The 20,928-nt window shown below is 36.3% G+C and overlaps 1 protein-coding gene across 3 annotated transcripts in view; it reads left to right on the top strand.

Annotated features, from left to right (window-relative positions):
- Positions 1-20,928, top strand: part of LOC134754452 (uncharacterized) — a 54,158-nt gene that overhangs the window by 17,069 nt on the left and 16,161 nt on the right. The window contains exons 3-5 of one of the 3 annotated variants that reach the window (XR_010128890.1): positions 11,411-11,473; positions 11,715-11,832; positions 12,309-12,389. Coding sequence is in view for 1 of the 3 variants with exons in the window: in XM_063690783.1 (XP_063546853.1) it covers positions 11,715-11,832; positions 12,309-12,389 (199 nt within the window). In the remaining 2 variants the exon portion in view is untranslated. Of the gene's footprint in view, positions 1-11,311; positions 11,474-11,714; positions 11,833-12,308; positions 12,390-20,928 lie in introns of those variants that run through there. The other 2 variants (XR_010128889.1, XM_063690783.1) reach the window with 2 other exon arrangements.

Here is a 20,928-nt window from a genome sequence, read left to right as displayed (position 1 = left end):
ATCGGCAACTTTGTTTTCAATAAGCAGTTATGCTCTTTCTAAGGAGACGCTTGTCATCATTGTTTTTATTTTTACCCTTTACAATATTCTGTAATTTTATCCTCATTTAACAAATAGGTAAGCAACTACTAACCTATACATACGAAGGTTCTCATGGCGCTTATTTACAAAGATAATGGAATCCTTGTAGTGTGAGAAGATGCACCCTATTGTAGGTATTCATGGACTGTACTAGTAGTATCACACAGGCATAATGTAATTACAAAGAGGAAAACTGCGTCTTGAGATCCATGGTACGAGTACTTTCCGTGAACTCTCGTCGTTCATAATCTGTAAAGACCTAAGGTTAGCTTTTACTTTATCTCACTGTTTCTATGGATCCTTATCAGATATAGATTATAAAAACAACGAGATAAAATGAAATGCCATATGAAAACGACACATTTGCTACAGGGTGCACGATACGCCGCCTTATCCAAGGGTCATTCTAGAATATGTCTGCGGTTACGTCTAATTGCAAAGACTCTTTCCATACATTTTGTATAAAAATAAACCTATGGGTCGCGGCAATTAGACCGCAGACATATTTTTCGAAAATGACCCCAACTCTGCTGTTGGTCTAAGTACTAAATGGCAACATATAACTATTTCATTCAGATAGGTTTTGGAACAGTGCGAGGGTACGAGACAGCAATCCATGCCACGGCTTTACGAGGTATAACAATCGTCTTATTGAAGGCCTGTGCACACCAGTTGCCTGTGCGTAGACGTGCAGGCATCCGTAATATACAGATCCTTATAAGAGATGTCAGATGGCACACGGCACACCCCTTGCGTGACGTGTGCGTGTACGGCTCAAACATTTTAGCGCACGCGCACGTGTATGCAAACGCAACCGGTGTGCTCTGGCCTTAAAAATTCGCTGAAAATTTATTAATCGGCTAAAGCGTCATTTTAATAATATTATAGTGTTCGATACTGGATTATACCACGGTTAAAAATATCGTTTTCGGGCAAGTTCTACTGGTTACCGGCAGTGAGAACTGTATTGGCGTCACTCTCCACGATGTTGGATGACTGCCAAATGAGTCAATGCAAATAACAATCCGATATTCTGTGTGTTCTTAACGTTAACCTTCTGGTTAAAATTAATGTAGAAACGCTATATCAGCTACGAAGTGAAAAGTAATTAAGTACCTAACCCATACATAAATATTTAATACATACCACAAGATGTACTTACGAATGAGCAAATTGCAGCAGTAGGTAGTTAATTAAAAAAGTTAGCCTATATTCTTACGAATGAGCAGATTACAGCAGTAGGTAGTTAGAAAGGTAGCCTATATTCTCGAAACAGATTTTCTATACAAACGTATTTCCCATTTTCCTTTGGATATTAACATTATTGAAACTATTTTTACAAAATTTTATGTATTTTAATCACAGCTATGCCCAACCGTTAGAATTTTTTTCTTCATTTTTTAATTATTATAAGAGTTATTAGCGAAAAACAGATTTCATACAAATTTTTAAAAGTCCCCAAGTCTTATAATAATGTAAAAATCTAAAAGAATCAAACAGCTATGATTAAAATACATCAAATTGTGTAAAAATATTTTCCATAATGTCAATATCCAGGGAGGAATATGAAGACTACGTTTGTATGGAGAATCGATCGTCTCCTATCCTCTTAATAAAGAGACATTAATGTATATATGTAAGTATAAACTCTATATTGTACAAAACATAAATATGACACAGGATAGGCAGTACAAAGGTGAACTTATACCTTTAAGGGATTTCTTCCAGTTAACCTTTGAGTTACGCGGAACAAAAGAATACTTGATCCCTAAAATATCCCTCTCCTACTCGAAACACCTAAATTAAACATAGGTAGTTTGAAATCAAAATTTAAACAGATTTTACTACACAAATATGAAACATAACCTAGTTACTTACTTTCTTACCAATTTTCGGTTGCTAAATAAGTAAATAAAGTTTTATATAAGTAATTGTTACTGAACGTAGACCTTATCTCAACGAGATAGGATCTACGCATGGACAGTTGATACCGTCTCGCATGATAGATTTAAGATACCTACGTAAAAGTATGTTCCTAATGCTATACCTAAACTACTGTAGTTTACTTAATTTTAGTGTACCTATTTAGTTAAAGATTATTTTAGAGCGCACCGCCAACAAACTGTTTCACAGTTTGGCGAACATTAGATTAAGGTACTTATAATGTTATAATTTTTGTTAAATTTTCAATAAAAAATAAATAAAAAAAAGTTGATGAGAATTGATGAATAACGGTAGACAAATAAATATAGGTAGAGGAAAGTCAATAAAGTTATTAAAAGAGGGCGAAAATAAATAAAATAAGATGTAAATTAGAAGTAACGGTGTAAAACTAGAAATTAGAAGTAACAAATATATAAAATACCTACGTGGTATATAAAAAATATATGTATATGTATAGTCACAAACAAGTTAGTTCTGGTACGATGGTCACAGCTTCTTGACGCGAATAGACGTAAACATTATCTAAAACCTACCCCCTTCTTAGTATTTAGCATACACCTACTTAGTACAGTAATTAAAGTAAATATGTAGGTATGTATAAAACGAAGCTATCACATTTTACTTTATGAAATAATATTAAATTGTATTGAACGGTAGAGGAATACTAGTTATTATTATTGTAGGTCGGACACAGTTACTATAAGCTATCAAATAAAAAACAACGAGTGCGTCAATAGATTACGGCCGTGACGTTTTCCATTCCATGCGTTTGATTCAATACGACGCAGTTTCATAACATTCATGGCAAGTCGGTTATAGCCAAGCCAAGCCAAGCCAAGCCAATGCACCCATCTCGTATCCAAGTATTAGAATAACCATTACACAAAAGGAGTTATATTGCATATAACTAGTGGTGCCGTAAACCTTTCTAACCAGGAAGTTATCGTAGGAGTATTTTGAAGGGATTTTCGTGAAACTTTTTGACAATACAATGCAAAACGTTTCACAAAAATAATACTGACGTAACTAAATACTGAAATATGTACCCGTTTGATCAATATAACTGTCATTTTGGTATGAGGGTTAGAAGAACAGAGAGGATTAGCGATCAACTTGCGGCCCGCGGGCCGCATGCAGCTCGCCGGGCTTTGCTTTAGGGCCACCTTAATCCAATGGCCATCCATTAACAGGCAATCCTGGAAGAGATTCATAACCTAACATCCGAACGTCATCTTTAAGCTAATTCATCAGGCGGTCCCGGGCCCCGGGGGCCAAAAGGCAAAACTCTCTTTGTGGCCCTCGTAAAAAAGGTTGAATATGAGTATTCATTATTAAATATAATATATATAATGTGCAGTCGTTGCCATTAAATCATCCCGTTCTCGTCATTGAGTGTGCTGGAGCTGGAATAATCGCGGGACGCGTTGTAAACAACCTTATCTCATGTAAGCTAACGTTATCAAATGCAGTGAATGAACGCAACACTCCCAATTGCCTCGATAAGGCCAAAGTCAAGCTTGCTACAGAAACCTACATAACAGTACCGTCAGAAAAAAGTATTTTGGTAATTCATTAATAAAAATCAAAAGTTACTTTATCTTTCTATTTTGGTTTGGTTTTGTTTTGTGTTTTTTGTTGTTCTTTATTTTTTTAATGTTTTTTTTTTATGAAATAGGAGGCAAGCGAGCAGACGGGTCACCTGATGGGAAGCGATTAACGCCGCCCATGGACACCCGCAACACCAGAGGGGTTGTAAGTGCGTTGCCGGCCTTTAAGATGGGAATACGCTCTTTTCTTGAAGGTTTGAAGGTCATATCGGTCCGGAAATACCGCAGGCGACAGTTCATTCCACAGTTATTAATTAATTACCAAAAATTGAGAAATATATAATTACCAAGTAATTACCAAAATTGAAAGAGACAAAAAAAGTTCAAACGACATTCAACGGTCGGTCGTATGGTCGGTTTATAATAGGCCCCCGAAAAAGTCTGAACGAATCGTTTCAAAACACGTACGAGTATGTATTCTTAATAATTAATTAATGAAAATAAAGTTTAAAATTTGATAAAAAACACTATATTTTGCGTATGTTATTGTACTATTAAATTAATGAACTTAAAAAATACACAGATTATCACGCAAAAAAAGTAATTATACTTTTAACGATCTCTACTATAGTTGACAAATAGTAGTATCCTCAATACAGTTTTTTTCTTACAAAAAAAGTTGCGTTTGAAAAGTCAATTAATGTTCGTTATTTCCATATTATTTTACTGAAATATATTTCGTTTTGTTTTTGATTGCGGTAATTAAACTTAATTATTAGAATATCTTAAGAAAACATGAGTGAATAAGTGATGAAGAAGATTTTTTTTTTCAGGTTGTCTAATATGTTCTCACTGCTGAGGTGAAAAGTTATGTGTACTACACGAGACCAAGATTCTAAATCTCGCTACGCTCGTGAATCTATTATAAAATCTTTCGCTTGCACGGGACTCAAAATAAGCACTCGAAGAAATATCAAACTTTGCTCTCTTGTTGTACAAATAAGTATCAATTTTACATTTTTGCTCTAAAATCGATACCGGGCTCTTAAGTATTAAAGCATAGGTTCGAGCTGCTGAGGTAAAAAGTATATTTTCTCATATATTATCGAGTTCGAGGACGAACGTTTATGAGCCCATCAACGTGCTCACTAGCGCCACTGCTATATAGTTGGTATTAACGATAGAAATTAAAAAAGGAGCCTGGTAAAAACTATTATAATGTATTCAAAAGGTACTATACCTAAATACAAAATACAGTACGTAGCGGCCCCCTTTTTTGAATATCTATCGTTAATTTTAAATAATCACAATGATTTAGCAGTGGCGCTAGTGAGCACGTCGATGGGATCTTAAGGTAAAATTAGTACCGCATCACACTTCCACTTGTGTTCCGGTGACGTTTGACGTTCATAAAAAGGTCAGCGTAAACGCTGCATGAAGCCGGCAGATGGTTTGAATGACGGCGGTTGTAAAAATTGGCGAAACAGCGAGTGGCATTGAACCCGCACGGCGAATGCACCGCCGCCGTCGAGGTCCGTTAGCTTTACCCGAGGTCAGGGTATCGTAATGGACTTTTGCATAGTGTTTTAGTCTCGTAATCATGTAAATTCCTCACGATGATCGACGAAATTGTTTAGGTGTATTAATGTTTGAAACTACATAAATACTAAACTCTAAACTCTATCTCAAACAAAACAAAAAAGTGGCGTAATATCTAAACCTGTAACATATTTTTAAGTTGTTGCCTGCTTCTTATGGACCCTGGTATAGTAAGAATTTTCTCAAACGATGTGTCTGTGGCACGCGCTCAGACACAATGGCACGCGCCGTGGCACGCGTTCAGATACAATGGCACGCGCCGTGGCACGCACTCAGACACAATAGCACAATACAAACACAATAGAAACAATGGCTTTTGTTTAACACATTAGGGTCTGAGAAGTAGAAATAATTTGAGAAGATTCATACTATATCAGGCCCCTATTTCACCACGGTGACAGGTGCGGCAATTGTCGACATCACTGTTGCTGATGTCACAGGCCTCCATGGGCTACGGTTACCGCTTACCATCGGGCGGGCTGTATTCCTGTTTGCCACCATCATTATATTATTTAAAAAACTTTATTATATCGGCAATAAACAGGTAAGTTTATGACGATGATGATGACAATTGTTACAATATTTAAATAAAATCGGTAATTCTTGACAGGAAATGAGTTCTGTGTCGGAATTTCGTAACCTTTGGCGTGTATCTTGTGACAATTGTCACTAGCTTCGCAAAATAAGTACTTACTTATTAGCGATATAATGGAGTTTATTTTAAATTAAATGTTGGTGGCAAACAAGCACACCGCCCGTCCGACGGTAAGCGGTGACCGCAGTCTATGGAGGCCTGTGACGTCAGTAACAGTGATGTCGACAATCGTCGCACCTGTCAACGTGGTGAAATAAGGGCCAGGTGTCACTTCTAAGGATTTTTTTAATAAAAAATATTTTTTGTGGTAGCCCGCAGCTCGCACAACAGAAACAATGGCTTATGTTAAACAGATTAGGGTCTTAGGCGTAAAAATCATTTGAGAAAATTCATACTATACAAAATTTTAACCTAGGTATTTAAGTAAAATAGTATTCGCCATTTGGACATATATTGAACAGTGGTAGGTCCTGGTTCCTATCATTTTTGTACTTTGTCATAGTGACAGTAGTAAGAGGTCTCTAGCGACTTTTATATTGATTGTCACTGTGACAAGATACAAAATGGGTCGGTAATTAAATACTTTGACTATACATACTCGCACTTCAGTCAGATATGGAGGGGCGCAGGTTATCGTTGTAGAGAGCTTTAGCCACTTAGCCTGTATGAAGGTTGCTACGACGCGACGTACCATTCATGATCTTCAATGATACGGCTATTATCAGACACCACACTCGAGGGATCATTTTGCGGGCACATCAGTTATAATATTATAATATTTTAATTTGTTTTATATCTAACTTCAAATGATGATTTTAGTCTCTTTTGGTTGTATAATAAAATAAAATAAAATTACCAATATGTTTTTACCATATTTTTTTTATTACATAAAGGCAAACATTTGACCGCAATCTCACCTGATGGTAAGTGCCGATGCAGTCTAGGGTGGATCATGCTTACATAAAAGATGTCTATTCACTCTCGAATTGAAAAGATCCAAGTTATAGTGGACTGGGAATAGATTTGCAGGAAGTGAATTTCACTCCTTTTATTTCACAAAAGTTATATGCCAAAAAATTAATGTGCTAAACTTCAAAAAAATGTCTACATACATTTACGTGACAGTTACTGCATGTAAAAATGAACATAGGGACCCAACATCATCATTATGATGATGATTAAGTACCAGGTTACAAACATCTTATTCTTGACAACTCGGAAATTTATTGATTTTTTGCAAACGTTACTAACTGACGTGCCCGCAAAATGCTCCCTCGAGTGCGGTGTATCGCTATTATTTATGTATAACAATATGTTGCATGCGTTGGTGTTTACAACTTAAAGCGCAGTTGTTTTGAGCGATAAACGCAATGCAGCTTTAATGGTGAAAATAATAAAACTTGACACGGATATTACGGCCTCCTGGTCTAGTCGGTGAATTAATTTATTTTAACCTTTTCGCCGCCACGTCAATGAAAAAATAATGTGATGTCAAAAAGTCATGTCATGTGTGTAAAATTGCGCGTAGACAACCCGTATAACATATCAAGTCGTGGCGTGTGGGGCACGAATTATACTGACTTTATATTAAGTCAATCGCGGCGAAAAGGTTAAATACAAGCAACATCTCTGTTCTTTACCTATCACTGACAAGTCGAATAGCCCCCCTCTGCTTATTAATCCGCGCCCCATTTGCTCCTATTCGCTGTACTCTTCGATCGAGTCAACCCAATTATGCTTCTCGTTGATTTCGAAGCAAACAGGTTATAATATGACATAATATTTAATACTTGCATAATAAAAACACTGGAACACACAATGGTATTAGAATAAATATCGTAATTTCTAAAGAAAATGAGCTAATGATACACCCTTTGTGTATGGCTAACTTGAGTTGACGTCTTTCTTTAAACAACAATCACTTTTTACGTACTTTAAGAATACGACAGGTATTTCCGGGTGGATTTCATCGCTAAAAATTTCACCGTACAAAAATTTAATTTTTTTAAATGTTTGTAATAGGGGGCTGTATATTGAGGATATTTGTGGTATTTATACAATCATTTGTGGCTTCAATTCACCCTTTGTGTATGGCTAACTTGAGTTGACGTCTTTCTTTAAACAACAATCACTTTTTACGTACTTTAAGAATACGACAGGTATTTCCGGGTGGATTTCATCGCTAAAAATTTCACCGTACAAAAATTTAATTTTTTTAAATGTTTGTAATAGGGGGCTGTATATTGAGGATATTTGTGGTATTTATACAATCATTTGTGGCTTCAATTTGAAGTTATCGCTTTCGGAAAATAAAAATGCAAGATGGTGATAACAAACATGGTATGGTAATGCCTCTTTTCTAGACGGTAATGATACTGCATGTACGGTAATGACGATTTGTGAACTAATTTATATATGTATTAAACAACAAAAACTTTTTTTAAATTGTAACGATTTAGAACTTTAATAACCATTACAAATAACATGTTTTTGAACATAAGACTAGACTACATGAATTATTTTCAGAAAATTATTAAGAAATATATTTTATTCGTATGAATAAATATATAACAAGTATTTGTATTGTCTAATTTTAAATAATATTTATTCTGAAATAGGCAATTTATGTATTAATATTATTTTTGGGTTTTTTCAATGTTAAATCATATTATCAATATTGTACTCTTATTATTATTTTAAACCCGCATCTTCTTTTGTCTACTGCATAACTGCATATTATATTAGAAAATTCTTGGCTTACCAATGAGCTTAATTTTTATGATATATTACTTTTTAGGGTTCCGTACCCAAAGGGTAAAAACGGGACCCTATTACTAAGACTCCGCTGTCCGTCTGTCTGTTTGTCACCAGGCTGTATCTCATGAACCGTGATAGCTAGACAGTTGAAATTTTCACAGATGATGTATTTCCGTTGCCGCTATAACAACAAATACTAAAAACAGAATAATATAAATATTTAAATGGGGCTCCCATACAACAAACATGATTTTTTTGCTGTTTTTTCCCGTAATGGTACGGAACCCTTCGTGCGCGAGTCCGACTCGCACTTGGCCGGTTTTAAGCATTTTTTTATTCATTACATAGGATTGTATTTTTCTTGTTTTATAAATTAACTTTAAAAATAGCTTTAATGATTAAAAACCATATATATTTTGTTAAATAGCTAAACATTTATATATAAACAGTATTTTATAAGTTCCAAGATCCCTACTTTTAATGCATGTCATAAGTTACACAATGTTAGGTACTGGGTCCGGTGACTACCCAATGGTATAATTATTAATTGCTGTAATTATATACATCAATTAATGTAATTATTTTTTGCATTTAATACTAAAGTGAAAAATAGGACATTTAGCGGTATTTTGTTTTTCATACACGGAGATAAGCTCACATTGACATTACCATGACGGTGATGACGAATATTGGTGACACAATTTTAATTATTTTTTAAATGTAGGTAAAGGAATTATTGCATATTTTTTCATGTGTTAAACAACAACATCGAAAAGATATAGCTTAAAGAAAAATCGCAATCGTACGATAGGTATGCGATAATTTTCACTGCAAACAAAAAGGTCCAGATTTATCCGGTAGACGGTGATGATTTTAGACACATGAAACATTTTATATAAAAAAAACTGTTGTTATTGGAGATGGTAATTGAAGGAACATTAATATAATACCTAGTTCTTAAAAACATATAAAAAAGTTGCAACTCGCATAACCTACTAGTTATTTTATAAAGACCGAATCATAACTTTTCGTTGGATTTTGAAATCGACCCTTCCTATAAAAGACTTTTTAGGTACTTACTCGTACATACTCCATTTTTTATCGCGTCGTTTGTTCTAAATTAAGATTGTTTACTTGTTATTTACTCGGCAAAGCAGTTTAGAATTAGCCTCTTGCTTGATTTTTATATTGAACTTCTTGATTGTTCTCAAATATTTATTTATTCTAAATAAATTATTAGAAACTATTCTTTACTAAACCTTCTCTCAGCAACAAAATATCTTTCTACTAGTAATATTTCCAATGATGTAATTGCGGGCGGGAATGGCGGGATGAACGGCGCGGCGCGGCGCTCCGCGGTTCCGCGGCCGGCCGCCACCGCCCGCCGCCGCCGCCCGCCCCGAGCGCGCGTGCGCGCTGCGATCGATTTTCATACAAAAAACCGCACGCTTTTCCAATACTCGCCAGAACTTGGATACAAAACCTTTATTGCTAATAAGTTATACTACATTAAATGGCATACTTATCTTACGGAGGTTTATATTTTCATTTAAACACACATAAGTACTGCTTGGTTTGTAAATAATGACGTTTTGGTTTAAAGCGGGCTTATAGGTTATCCATAATTATTCTTATTGTGATGGTTGTTTTTTCTTTCATTATTGTATTGTGTTTGTCTTAAGTGACGTGAATCTAACTTCTCAAATGTATTTAGAAAACAAACAACAATCATATGTATATAAATATACCCTACCCTGCCCTGTTAGGTACCCTGGCCACGGTGTTTTTTAATATTACATATATATAGTGCACGGTAAAGTACCCATTGTGGATAAAGAGGAAAAAATGGGTAGGTACTTACCTTCTTTTTGCAAATACACGTTATAGACGTCTTAAGGAAGTATTACACATATGTAATATACATTTAATCAAGATTAGGAAAAAATACAGTTATCATAAAAATATCTACAATTTGACATAAAATTATATATACATACTTAGGTAGCTACTTACATAAAGAAATGCGTCAATAGATTAACAAATACAAAAAAACGCAATCGACAAAATAATAATTATCGAAACTGCTCACAAAATTTCACAAATCAGTTCAGAAATGTGACCTACAGGCATGGATAACAACTACACATAAGAAAACATTTTTGTACAAGACGAAAGTTAGCTCAAAAAATACAATAAAAAACCGGCCAAGTGCGAGTCGGACTCGCGCACCGAGGGTTCCGTACTTTTTAGTATTTGTTGTTATAGCGGCCACAGAAATACATCATCTGTGAAAATTTCAACTGTCTAGCTATCACGGTTCATGAGATACAGCCTGGTGACAGACAGACATACGGACTTAGTAAGAGGGTCCCGTTTTTACCCTTTAAAAAGTAATAGCTGCATCACGCAACACGTCAGGGGTTCGGAACCCGGATCGTCGCGATTACCACCTGTTTCTAAGCGGCTGGTTGCCAACTGCGCTGCGCCACTATAGGATATACCTACTTAAGTTAAACAAAAGAGGGCCGAAACGGAAAAATCTTACACTTATTTTCGCCTACCGTCTGATAAGGAACTTCATTCCAAAAATTAACCATTATTAATAGTCAACGAAGTCTAGTTCACCTATTACTGTAGCAATGCGCGAGGGTAGGCAGACAAGTGCTATTTAATAATATTACTATAGTTTAATGAGGGTAGCGACAGCGCCGGGTTCGCAAACCGCTTCCTCCCTCCGTCTCTTACACTCACCCCCGTTCCGCATCAGTCTCACTCACTCCTCCAGGCGCGGTAATAACACGCGCGGTCACTTGTTGAAACTGTGCCGTGTTGGCGCTAGCCATAATTCTACGAATCAGTTGTTTAACGATCTTTTCTCTGTCAACAGGTATGGACCTGCTGATAGCAAAAATTGATTATTGCGTATTCTTAAACCAATTCGAGCTCATCGGTAAGTTTTACTGCACTGTGTTTTTAGAACAATAATAGTCTGTTTAGTGAATAAGTGATACGAAATTATGTTGAAATTTAAGTAATTGCTCAAAGCGAATTGTTATTATAATGGTGTCTCTGTCTGCTCAGCCGCTGCATTTGCTATGCGTATTTATGTGTAAATGCGACCGTTATTTTGAAATGTGTAGTGTAAGGATTTATCCAGCAGGTGTGTATAGGTTGCGCTTTGCTTGTTACAGAAATAATTCATATAATCCGCATGCTGTTGGCGCAAGCCCACGAGGACAGCGACGAGCCGGAGGTCTAGCGCACCACCGACACCATCTCACCATCATGGCCTTGCCACTCGCTCTACAGGTAATTATTATTATATTATTCTCATTGTGTTCATTTACTAGCGTATCATATTTTTAACGAACTATATAATAAGATTATGTGTAAAGCTTTGTATTTTACTTATCGTGCGAATTGAATATTTATTTTTGCAATTGCGATTGTGTATTTTTTTTATGCGATCCTACTCGTACTTATAGTTAAATTTTACATACTGTTTGAAGTATTCCACGTACCTAGACAATGGTTCCAAATAAACAAATATTTGATATACCTTTCTGACGTCATCAGATAGCTAGGGTAGGGATTCCTAGAAAAACGGACTTAGAAACTTTGATTTTTTATAACAAGTGTAACATGTAGGTAACTTCATCGAAACTTGTACGGAAGGGTTTATATTGTATGACATGTGCAGCGACTGAATAAGATTTAAATATATATCTGACGGTAATGAGTAAAAGACAAGTTATTTGAATGGGCTTTGTAATGGATTTCGACAGCAGGCGACACGTCGCGGGCAGCATGGCGCGGACGAAGCGGCACGACGGCGCGCGGCCGCGCCTCGGCGGCGGCTCGTTCAGGTAGGTGTCCCTCTCGCTACCCTAACGCAGCGTCTTACGTAAGCGAACAACTCGCGAACGGGAAGCGAAGCGGCGCGGCGGGCCCACGGCGTTCGCGATCGCTACGAGATGGGCCACGTAGGACACTTCTATAGGTATTAAAGGATTGATTAACCCCGCGCCGCATCGCATCGCTTCGCGTTCGCGTGTTGTTAGCCTACGTAGTACGCTGCGTTACGTTATCCGCGGCGGCCGCTATCCTCGCCCCGCCACTAACACTAACACCACGTAGCAGGTACGCTTCCCTGAATGTTGTCAAATTGTCCCAGTAGCCTCGTCTTGCCTACTACCTATCAATGATACAGGATTTGAACCTGCCTGAAGCTATTTAATTTTATATTAGGTACCTTAACGAGTTTCCCTTTGGATGATGCAATGAGGGCAAGATGGGAATGGGTACACTTCACAGTAAAACAATTTTAATTTAATTTATCTTTACATACTGTTCGTCTAGTAGTACATACATTATTATCACCACTGTTCTGGTTACTTTCGATTTCCGTGATTTTCTCATCTTCATTACGGTGAAGGTCGGAGAGTAGGAAATTGCCAGCTGATTTTGAAATAAATAGGTGAGTGAAGCGAGGCCGTCTCGTAACACAAGGCTGGCAATCGCTATTCCGATCGATATTTCTCAAAAAATACGCGGAAGCACAACTTCAAAATCAATAATAAACGAAAAGTGTACACCGCGTGGCTCAAGGTCTCTTTGTCTTTGCCGAAGTGGGCCCGGTGGGCCGGCAATGTTGTATAATATGTACAATACCGGCGCGCCTGTCTGAAGCGTTTGAAACATGATATGCATTCTATTAACCTAAGCTAAACTAGGTACCTATATTTCCGCGCATGTTTGAGAATAAAAGTTTTTGTTTAAGATTTACTGTATTTACCTGTTTCTTTGTTTTGACGGGATTGTGTTTTTTACAAAGGTATGCAATGCGATTTTTGTTGTAACACGATTGTTAATTATTACAAACATAATATGTACGATTGCCACCGAACGGGCGGAGTCGGGGCGCATTTCACATTTGTACGGCCGCAAGCCGGTCGGCTGCTCGCGGACGCGGACGGCTCCGGTCGGATTCCATCACCTCTGCCACTACATAATGTATAGGCACATTGAAAATGCGCTCCGTTTCTGTCTACTCATCAACTTACTACTAAATCATTAAAAAAGGAATGGTTTATAATTTCAATTTCTGTTGATATTTATTGTACCTACATTGGTTCAGAGGTTTCTTTATAGATATATTTGTTTGTACGTGTGTATCGTAATTGTAATCTCTGTGGCTGACTGTTAGGAAAACGGGGGCATGATATACCCACAAGTTTCATACAGGCGAACACAAATTCCTTGTTTTTATATATACGCCAACCCAAACCCATACAAAATGCCAACATTATATTTTAGTGAGAAAAAAAAACCGGTAATACTTCAATCCACGTAACTTTCAGATTCATGAGGCCTAGCTAAAATAACTAAGTTATCTATAAAATAAAACTAAATTTAACTAAAAACTAATATTAAAATATATCTAAAATATATTATTATTTTCATCAATATTGTATCCCTAGTTCTAAGTGTTTTATTGAAATAAATAAAAAATAAAAAACAACTGGGCTACGGGTGGTCACATAGTGCCGAGGATGCTGGCAGCATTTCCCGCGGAACTTACTTCATTCACAAGGAAGCTGTATTCTTTATTTAATCGTTCGGTTTAATCGTTTTACCCTTAATAGTTACGTAAATGTAATACCGTGTGGCTGATTCCGATTTAACTCCTTGTTACGGTTTTCATCCTGTTTTTATACGACCTTGACGATAGCTCACGCTGATCGGTGCAAGCGTAGTACCTACACTGTGCGCGTGCGCGTGAGATGCACCGTGAGGTGCGTGAGTCGAGTCAAGGTCATATCATAGTTAGATCAGAACCATAACGTACTTATATCCATGTCGCGAACATTATACCTACATACACGTTATACCTACATCCAGCAGCGGCGCAATATTGACGCTGGAATGCGCTGGGGGGGGGGGGGGGGGGGGGGTGAACTTTCACCGAGTGAGTTCCCCGAAGCGTGCCGCGGCTACCTAGTGTAGTGTACCTACTCCGTAATACGTACGGCTCCTCGGTAACAAGAGACACTAATTCTTATTTAATAACTTCGAGCAGCGGATACTGATTGGAGAATATAATGTGGAAATTAAATCACATTTAACAGCTGCACTTGTTAAATTAGCGTATGTATTTTATATTTATCTAGACTTAGGTCATAGTTACTTTATAACGACATACTAAACGGGTTTACGGCCGTATAGTAATCATCTTACTGTGACATATACAGATATTTGATCCTCAAAACAAACCTGCGGACTTAGCACGGTAGCATTTTTATCGCCTGTCACCATGCCTGTCACGTTCTAACAAGTATGTAAGTGCGAAAGTGACAGGCATAGTGACAGGTGATAAAAATGCAACTATGCTGACACCGCTACTCATACCATTAAAATAAATTGTCAACTACCCTATTACTTTTATAGCAACGATATAATACAAATTTAATTAAAATCGATGAAGGTTGGTAATCCACACAAGAAATGTATTTTGTATTCATTTCGTGTATAACTACTACACTCGTAACTCGTACTTTCCTCAATCTATTTGTTTCAGACTAGCGTGTTTTTCTGCGCGTATATGGTCCTTTCGTCGGTAGGGACTTACACGCGCATTACATTTCCCTACATTTGGTTTTTTTAATTATTATAAAAGTTAGGAGCGAAAACAGGTTTCATACAAATTTTTAACTCTTTTTAATAATGAAAAAATCGACAAGATCAAACAGTTGGCCATAGCTATTATTAAAATAAAAAACTATTATAAAAACCACTAGATTACATAAATAAGTTGAAAATTTTTAATCTTGCGCATTAAAATCGTCCAGAAATGTTAGTCATTCGAAAAATTGAATCACAATATAATAGCTGACTCACATTATACAAAACAGTCACGCAATCAATTGCAATATATGATAAATTATTTATAAGTAGCCGATATGCATACGAACGGGCATTGCGCACGCTAAATACTACGTAAAAAACATTTTTTGAATTGTATAAAAAAGTTACATCGAAAATACGTAGGAGAACTAATTATAGTTTTACCGATTTAAGAAATTAAAAAAGAAAAATCACCTATCTATAGCTGGAGCTTTCAATGTCGGTTACAACGGTTCAAACATCGACAAACATTCAAGAAGTCAGTCCTGGCAGTTCACCCCGAAGTTCAGTAAAATGCTGCAAGTGGTGTTTAAAGCTATGAAAATCGACACGATTGATCTTTAGTCTATATAAATAAATTTGACCCGAAGCACCAAAACATAAAATAAAAGGGAGAGGAGTTATCGACGTCATCTTTTTTTTTGTATAGAAAAAAATTTTTTGTTCAGAAACCTATAGTATGTGACATTATATGAAAGGGCATTTTGAGCCGGTTCTAAAAATATATCACATCATTAGATTTCAGTCACGTATTTTAAATTAAAATAAAAATATTTTTCAGATATACCATATAATCCTTTAACTGCGCGTTTTCATCAGTTGGTATAGTTTGTTTAGCTTTTCACACAAAATATCATGTTTGAGCTCCTTCAGGTACGATATACCTAACTGATTTTTTTGTACAATGTACTACAAATGATACGTAGTGTTTTCGTATTTAATCCCAAGAAAGCAATTTTGAAAATAATATCAATTAGTTTTTTTTTTAAATATTTCTGATGTGTATAATATTTCAATATTTTGAAAATTAAAAAAAAAACTAAATGAAATTATTTTCAAAAATACTTTCTTGGAATTAAATATGAGGATATTAGGTATTATTTGTGGTTATTTTTTACAAAAAATAATTCAACGGTATCGTATCTTGGTATGTTTTGAAAATTATTTTAATTTTAATTTAAAACTCGTAACTGAAATATAATGATGTGATATATTTTTAGAACCGGCGTAGAATGCCCTTTCATTTAGTACTTACACACGACGGGATTCTGAACAAAAATATATTTTTTTCCATATAAAAAAGATGACTTCATAACTCCTCTCCTTTTTGTTAAATTTTTTGGTTCTTCGGCTTCGAGTCTAATTGATGTATATGGACTAAAGACCAATCGTGCCGATTTTCATAGTTTTAACACCATTGCAGCGTTTTTTGGCGAACCGCTATCACTATAAATTGAATCGACTTCAATTTAAACATTTTATTTATGTCCACATTTATGCAGTTAAAACCAAAATAATAGGGGATATTACTGCAATGTTCTGCCACCAGAGTGCAGGAACTGCAAGACTAGCCTTTTTAGTAAACCATAGAGTAACTTATATTACCTGTCCGTTAAACAGGTTTTGGCAAGTTTTCAGAGATAATAAAATATGACATTGATGCATCAAGGCGGTTTGCTTACAGAGGACCTACCGGGAAACGCGAATCCGAAAATTCGCTAACTGCCTCTTTATCGCTCGAATATGCAAGAGTGACAGAGATGTTAGATAAAGAAATTTTCCTGTTTCACGATAGACCCTCAGATTGTGGTAATGGCGCCCTGGCGCCCCTACGCAGAGTTTCGCGTAATATTCCCTATTGGACCGCGAGCCAGACGCAAATTTCGTCAGCCATCGCCTCCCGGGCGAAAACTCGTATAGCGGTTAACGGCTATGTATGATGAACCCTCGTGAACGTCAGCTGCCGCTCCGTTGGTGGGTTGAGGTATATTGTTACCACACGTACTATAAAATACTGACTAGCAGGTTGCATAATAACGTGTGTCTAAGAAGTAAAGAGACAACTTTCAGTCTTACTTTCTGAAAGTATTATTAAAAGAAAAGAAGAGTTTTGGTGTCGTTGCATCTACGATTTCGTTATCTATCATTTAAAGCGGAAATTTCATTATTGCATATTAGTTTACAAAATGAATGATCAGAATATGAAGCACTTGCTAATAGGATTATTCAGAATTTTACGAGTCTCATATTAAAAAGGATATAAAACACTTTCTTCAAGTAAAAGCTAGACAAACTAGTATATAGAATAATAAGACTTCATGAAGAAACGGGTGAGATTAGTTTTAAGAAGATTCCTGTTAGAAATAGGACAATCACGGTACCTCGAAATATTAACCGAGTTAAATCTATCTTTGCTAAGACTCCTTTAACGTCCGTCAGAGTGGCAGCGGATAAATTAAAATTATCAAAGTCGTCTGTCGCCAGAATGAAAAAAAAAATGATCTAGGTTTAAAACCATATGTGCAAAAAACTGCTTATAGATATGTAGGACCAAGAGGACATGCCAAAAGAGGTAACCAATAAGTTTATAAAAGTTAGCTGAAAAAATTACAACGATTTATTGACGATTGAAACTATGTTCCGGCGAATCTCAATGATGCTTATTAAGGAAACATTTCCGTACAACCGTTTAATAACTTCCATTCAGTCGTATAGATGTGACTAGGACCAAAAAATTGTACCAAAAGCCAATTTTTTTAGGAAATACTTTGTATGGCAAAAGGACTGGCTGCAAAATCCTGAACAGCCGTAGTGTGACTGGCCGCGTAAAATCTAAGAAAAAAAAAATTCAGTTGTCGTAGGAGCAAATTCGGTATCAATCTAAGAACTTAATTAACTTTCAACCAAAATCATTACTTTTAATGTTTACCTTAAATTTCATATTTTAAAAATAAATTTGTCTCTTTACTTCCGGGACACCCCATTATTCAAATAAAGCTTAGGACTATATTGGGTGATATTCCACAACGATAATTATGCACGCGCGAATGTATTTTTTACTATCACTATTTTCGATTGTACCTACAGCCATATAGCCGTCTCGAATATAGTCAAATTGATAGACACCACAATAATTGTAATTAGTTGGAGAGTTTGCAAAAACTCCAGATGATAAAGAATATATCATACTTACTTGTACAAACATATATTATGACTGAACAAAACCTAGGCTTAATTAATTTTTAACAAGCAGAAACGTCTGCGATCGATGCTATTAAGCATAGAATAAATTTAAAAGTGGAAAAATTACTGCCTTGGGTGAGACTTGAACTCACGGCCTCTGGATAGATACTCCAGCGCTCTGCCAACTGAGCCACCAAGACCTCATCCATAGTCAGCAAATCTTCCCACTATTCAGATAGGTATCCAGGTATCCAGGTAGATATCCAGAGGCCGTGAGTTCAAGTCTCACCCAAGGCAGTAATTTTTCCACTTTTTTCCATTTATTCTAAGCTTAAAAACTACGCTAGCTCGCGTAAAATAAAATATGAAAAAATAATCATTTGAAACTAGCATGTGGATATTTTTAGTTCCTTTATTGGAAATCTGAATAATTTATTATCCTTCCTTTATTTTATCAGTTATCATTAATCCGAAAAATAAAATGCAAATGTGTTGGTAGGTTGCTATGAAACTGTTGTTATTGTAATGTCTGTACAATCAGCCGTCAGTCAGTAGTGTTATGAATCAAATATATTCCTCGAAATTCCACTGCGCCTTTTTTATTTATTATTATTACTATTTGTATCTCCTCTGATTTCACGGGCCTATAAATCCCGGTCTTTTGATAGGCTTACGTGGGGATATAGATCCAACACGTAGAGGTTATTGCTGGCGCTGTTTCTCACCGGCGGACGAAGCATATCGACATTAGGTACAATTTCGTTCGTCATTGCGTCAATGAGGGGCTGATTCAGTCGGAGTACAATCGGGGACATTCCCGGTGAACCACTTCAGATTTTTTTACCTCGATCCTTACGAGCGAGCTAAACCCCGCCTCTCATAGAGATAACCAATTACGATGCAATTAGGATTTCTTATCTTAGTTTGCAAATGCCGGCCGTCACAGACACACATTTTAAGTGCCATATATGCTATTGGTCATCACTTTTATGATATCGCATGACCGTCTGCAAGACGTTTAAACGATTTTTGCCCTTAAGGTGGTTCACCGGGAATGTTCCCGATTGTACATCCCGATTGAAGATAACTTGGCCGGTGTCTTAACTGAGACGTTGCCCCGCGTTAAGTTTGAAAGGTGTGTGGCTGGTTTATATTTAGACCCCGAGTGCTTGGTGATACTGTGGGTGTTCTCATCATGATGGATGGTTGCTTGAGAGGAAGTGTTGGTAGGTTGCTATGAAACCGTTCTTATTGTAATGTCTGTACAATCAACCGTCAGTCATCTAGTTTCATGAATCGAATATATTCCTCGAAATTCCACTGCGACATTCTTGAAAATGCTTGGAAATTTTCCTACAATACAGTGTTGCGCTGTTAACTGCTACCATCTCTCACGATAAAAAAAGGAGTGACATTGCTATCGGCTTTTCAGTCTTTTCACTTCCCAGCATAGAGAAATAAGAAAGCTCTCTTAAAAGTTATAATAAATGGGTTTTTATACGTATATGTATGGAGTAAACATTCTATGTTCATTTATTTATCTATACTTCCCAGTTAATAAAAAAAATACATTTACATATTTTAACTTTGACCAATTATTGATCAGTACCCACAGAAAAATTATTACACTTGAGTTTATGAAGATTCAAAAATTCCAATGACAACAATTTTGATGTCTTTTTGTAAATATGCTGTGTGTACAGTAAGTTTGCAAATTAAGTGGTATACTTTTATGTCTGCGATATTTTCTTGACGAGCTTGTGTTGTAAACGGAAACTTCAAAAGGTTAAAACACATACTTACCCACGTGGATTACTCGATAGAAATACCGGCATCCGCCTCCGCTATGTATCATAATTATACGAGCAACTGTACTATTATATTCTCTATACTAAACTATTCTCTCCAACACCCTCCATCCCATCCCCCACTAATACCCTTGCACTAATGTCGGCAACTAGGTAAATTATCTAAGAAGCTAAAAGGAGGTATTCTAATATTCAGTGGCGTGCCGTGAACTAATCTAGCCGTGGGCGAAGTCGCAACTGTCGCATCGCCTTTTTCTTTCAATTTGTATTCCCAAGATAATAAAAAGATTTGGCTTCCGCCTTAAGTGCGAGGCCGTGGGCAAGGGCCCTCTTCGCCCTCTTTAAATAATATAAATACTACGCCGATTTGAGTAAGATGTCCATCTTATTCACATCGACGTAATCCCACAGTGAGCTCAATAAAACTTGTTGTTGTGGCAATAGTCGCCATCAGATACAATTAGAGCGACCAAAATGCTAGCAAATATCTGAACACGCCTCTATTTTCAAGCCACTAGTGTGTGTTCAGATATTTTTGAGCACTTCGACCGCTCCGATATGAAGGCGACTGTACTAGACGACGGGAAAACAATAAATAAATATATAGTTGTTTTTAGTTTATGAAATTTATATGTATGTTAGTCTATAAGGTATATGTAATATGGGCCTTGTTGTCTGAATTAAATCTCAAAATTAAATTATTAAAATAAAATAAACAATTAACAGAATT

Source organism: Cydia strobilella, chromosome Z (genome assembly GCF_947568885.1).
Source record: "Cydia strobilella chromosome Z, ilCydStro3.1, whole genome shotgun sequence".
NCBI classification, from domain to species: Eukaryota; Metazoa; Arthropoda; class Insecta; order Lepidoptera; family Tortricidae; genus Cydia; species Cydia strobilella.
This window is presented reverse-complemented; position numbering and strand designations above follow the sequence as displayed.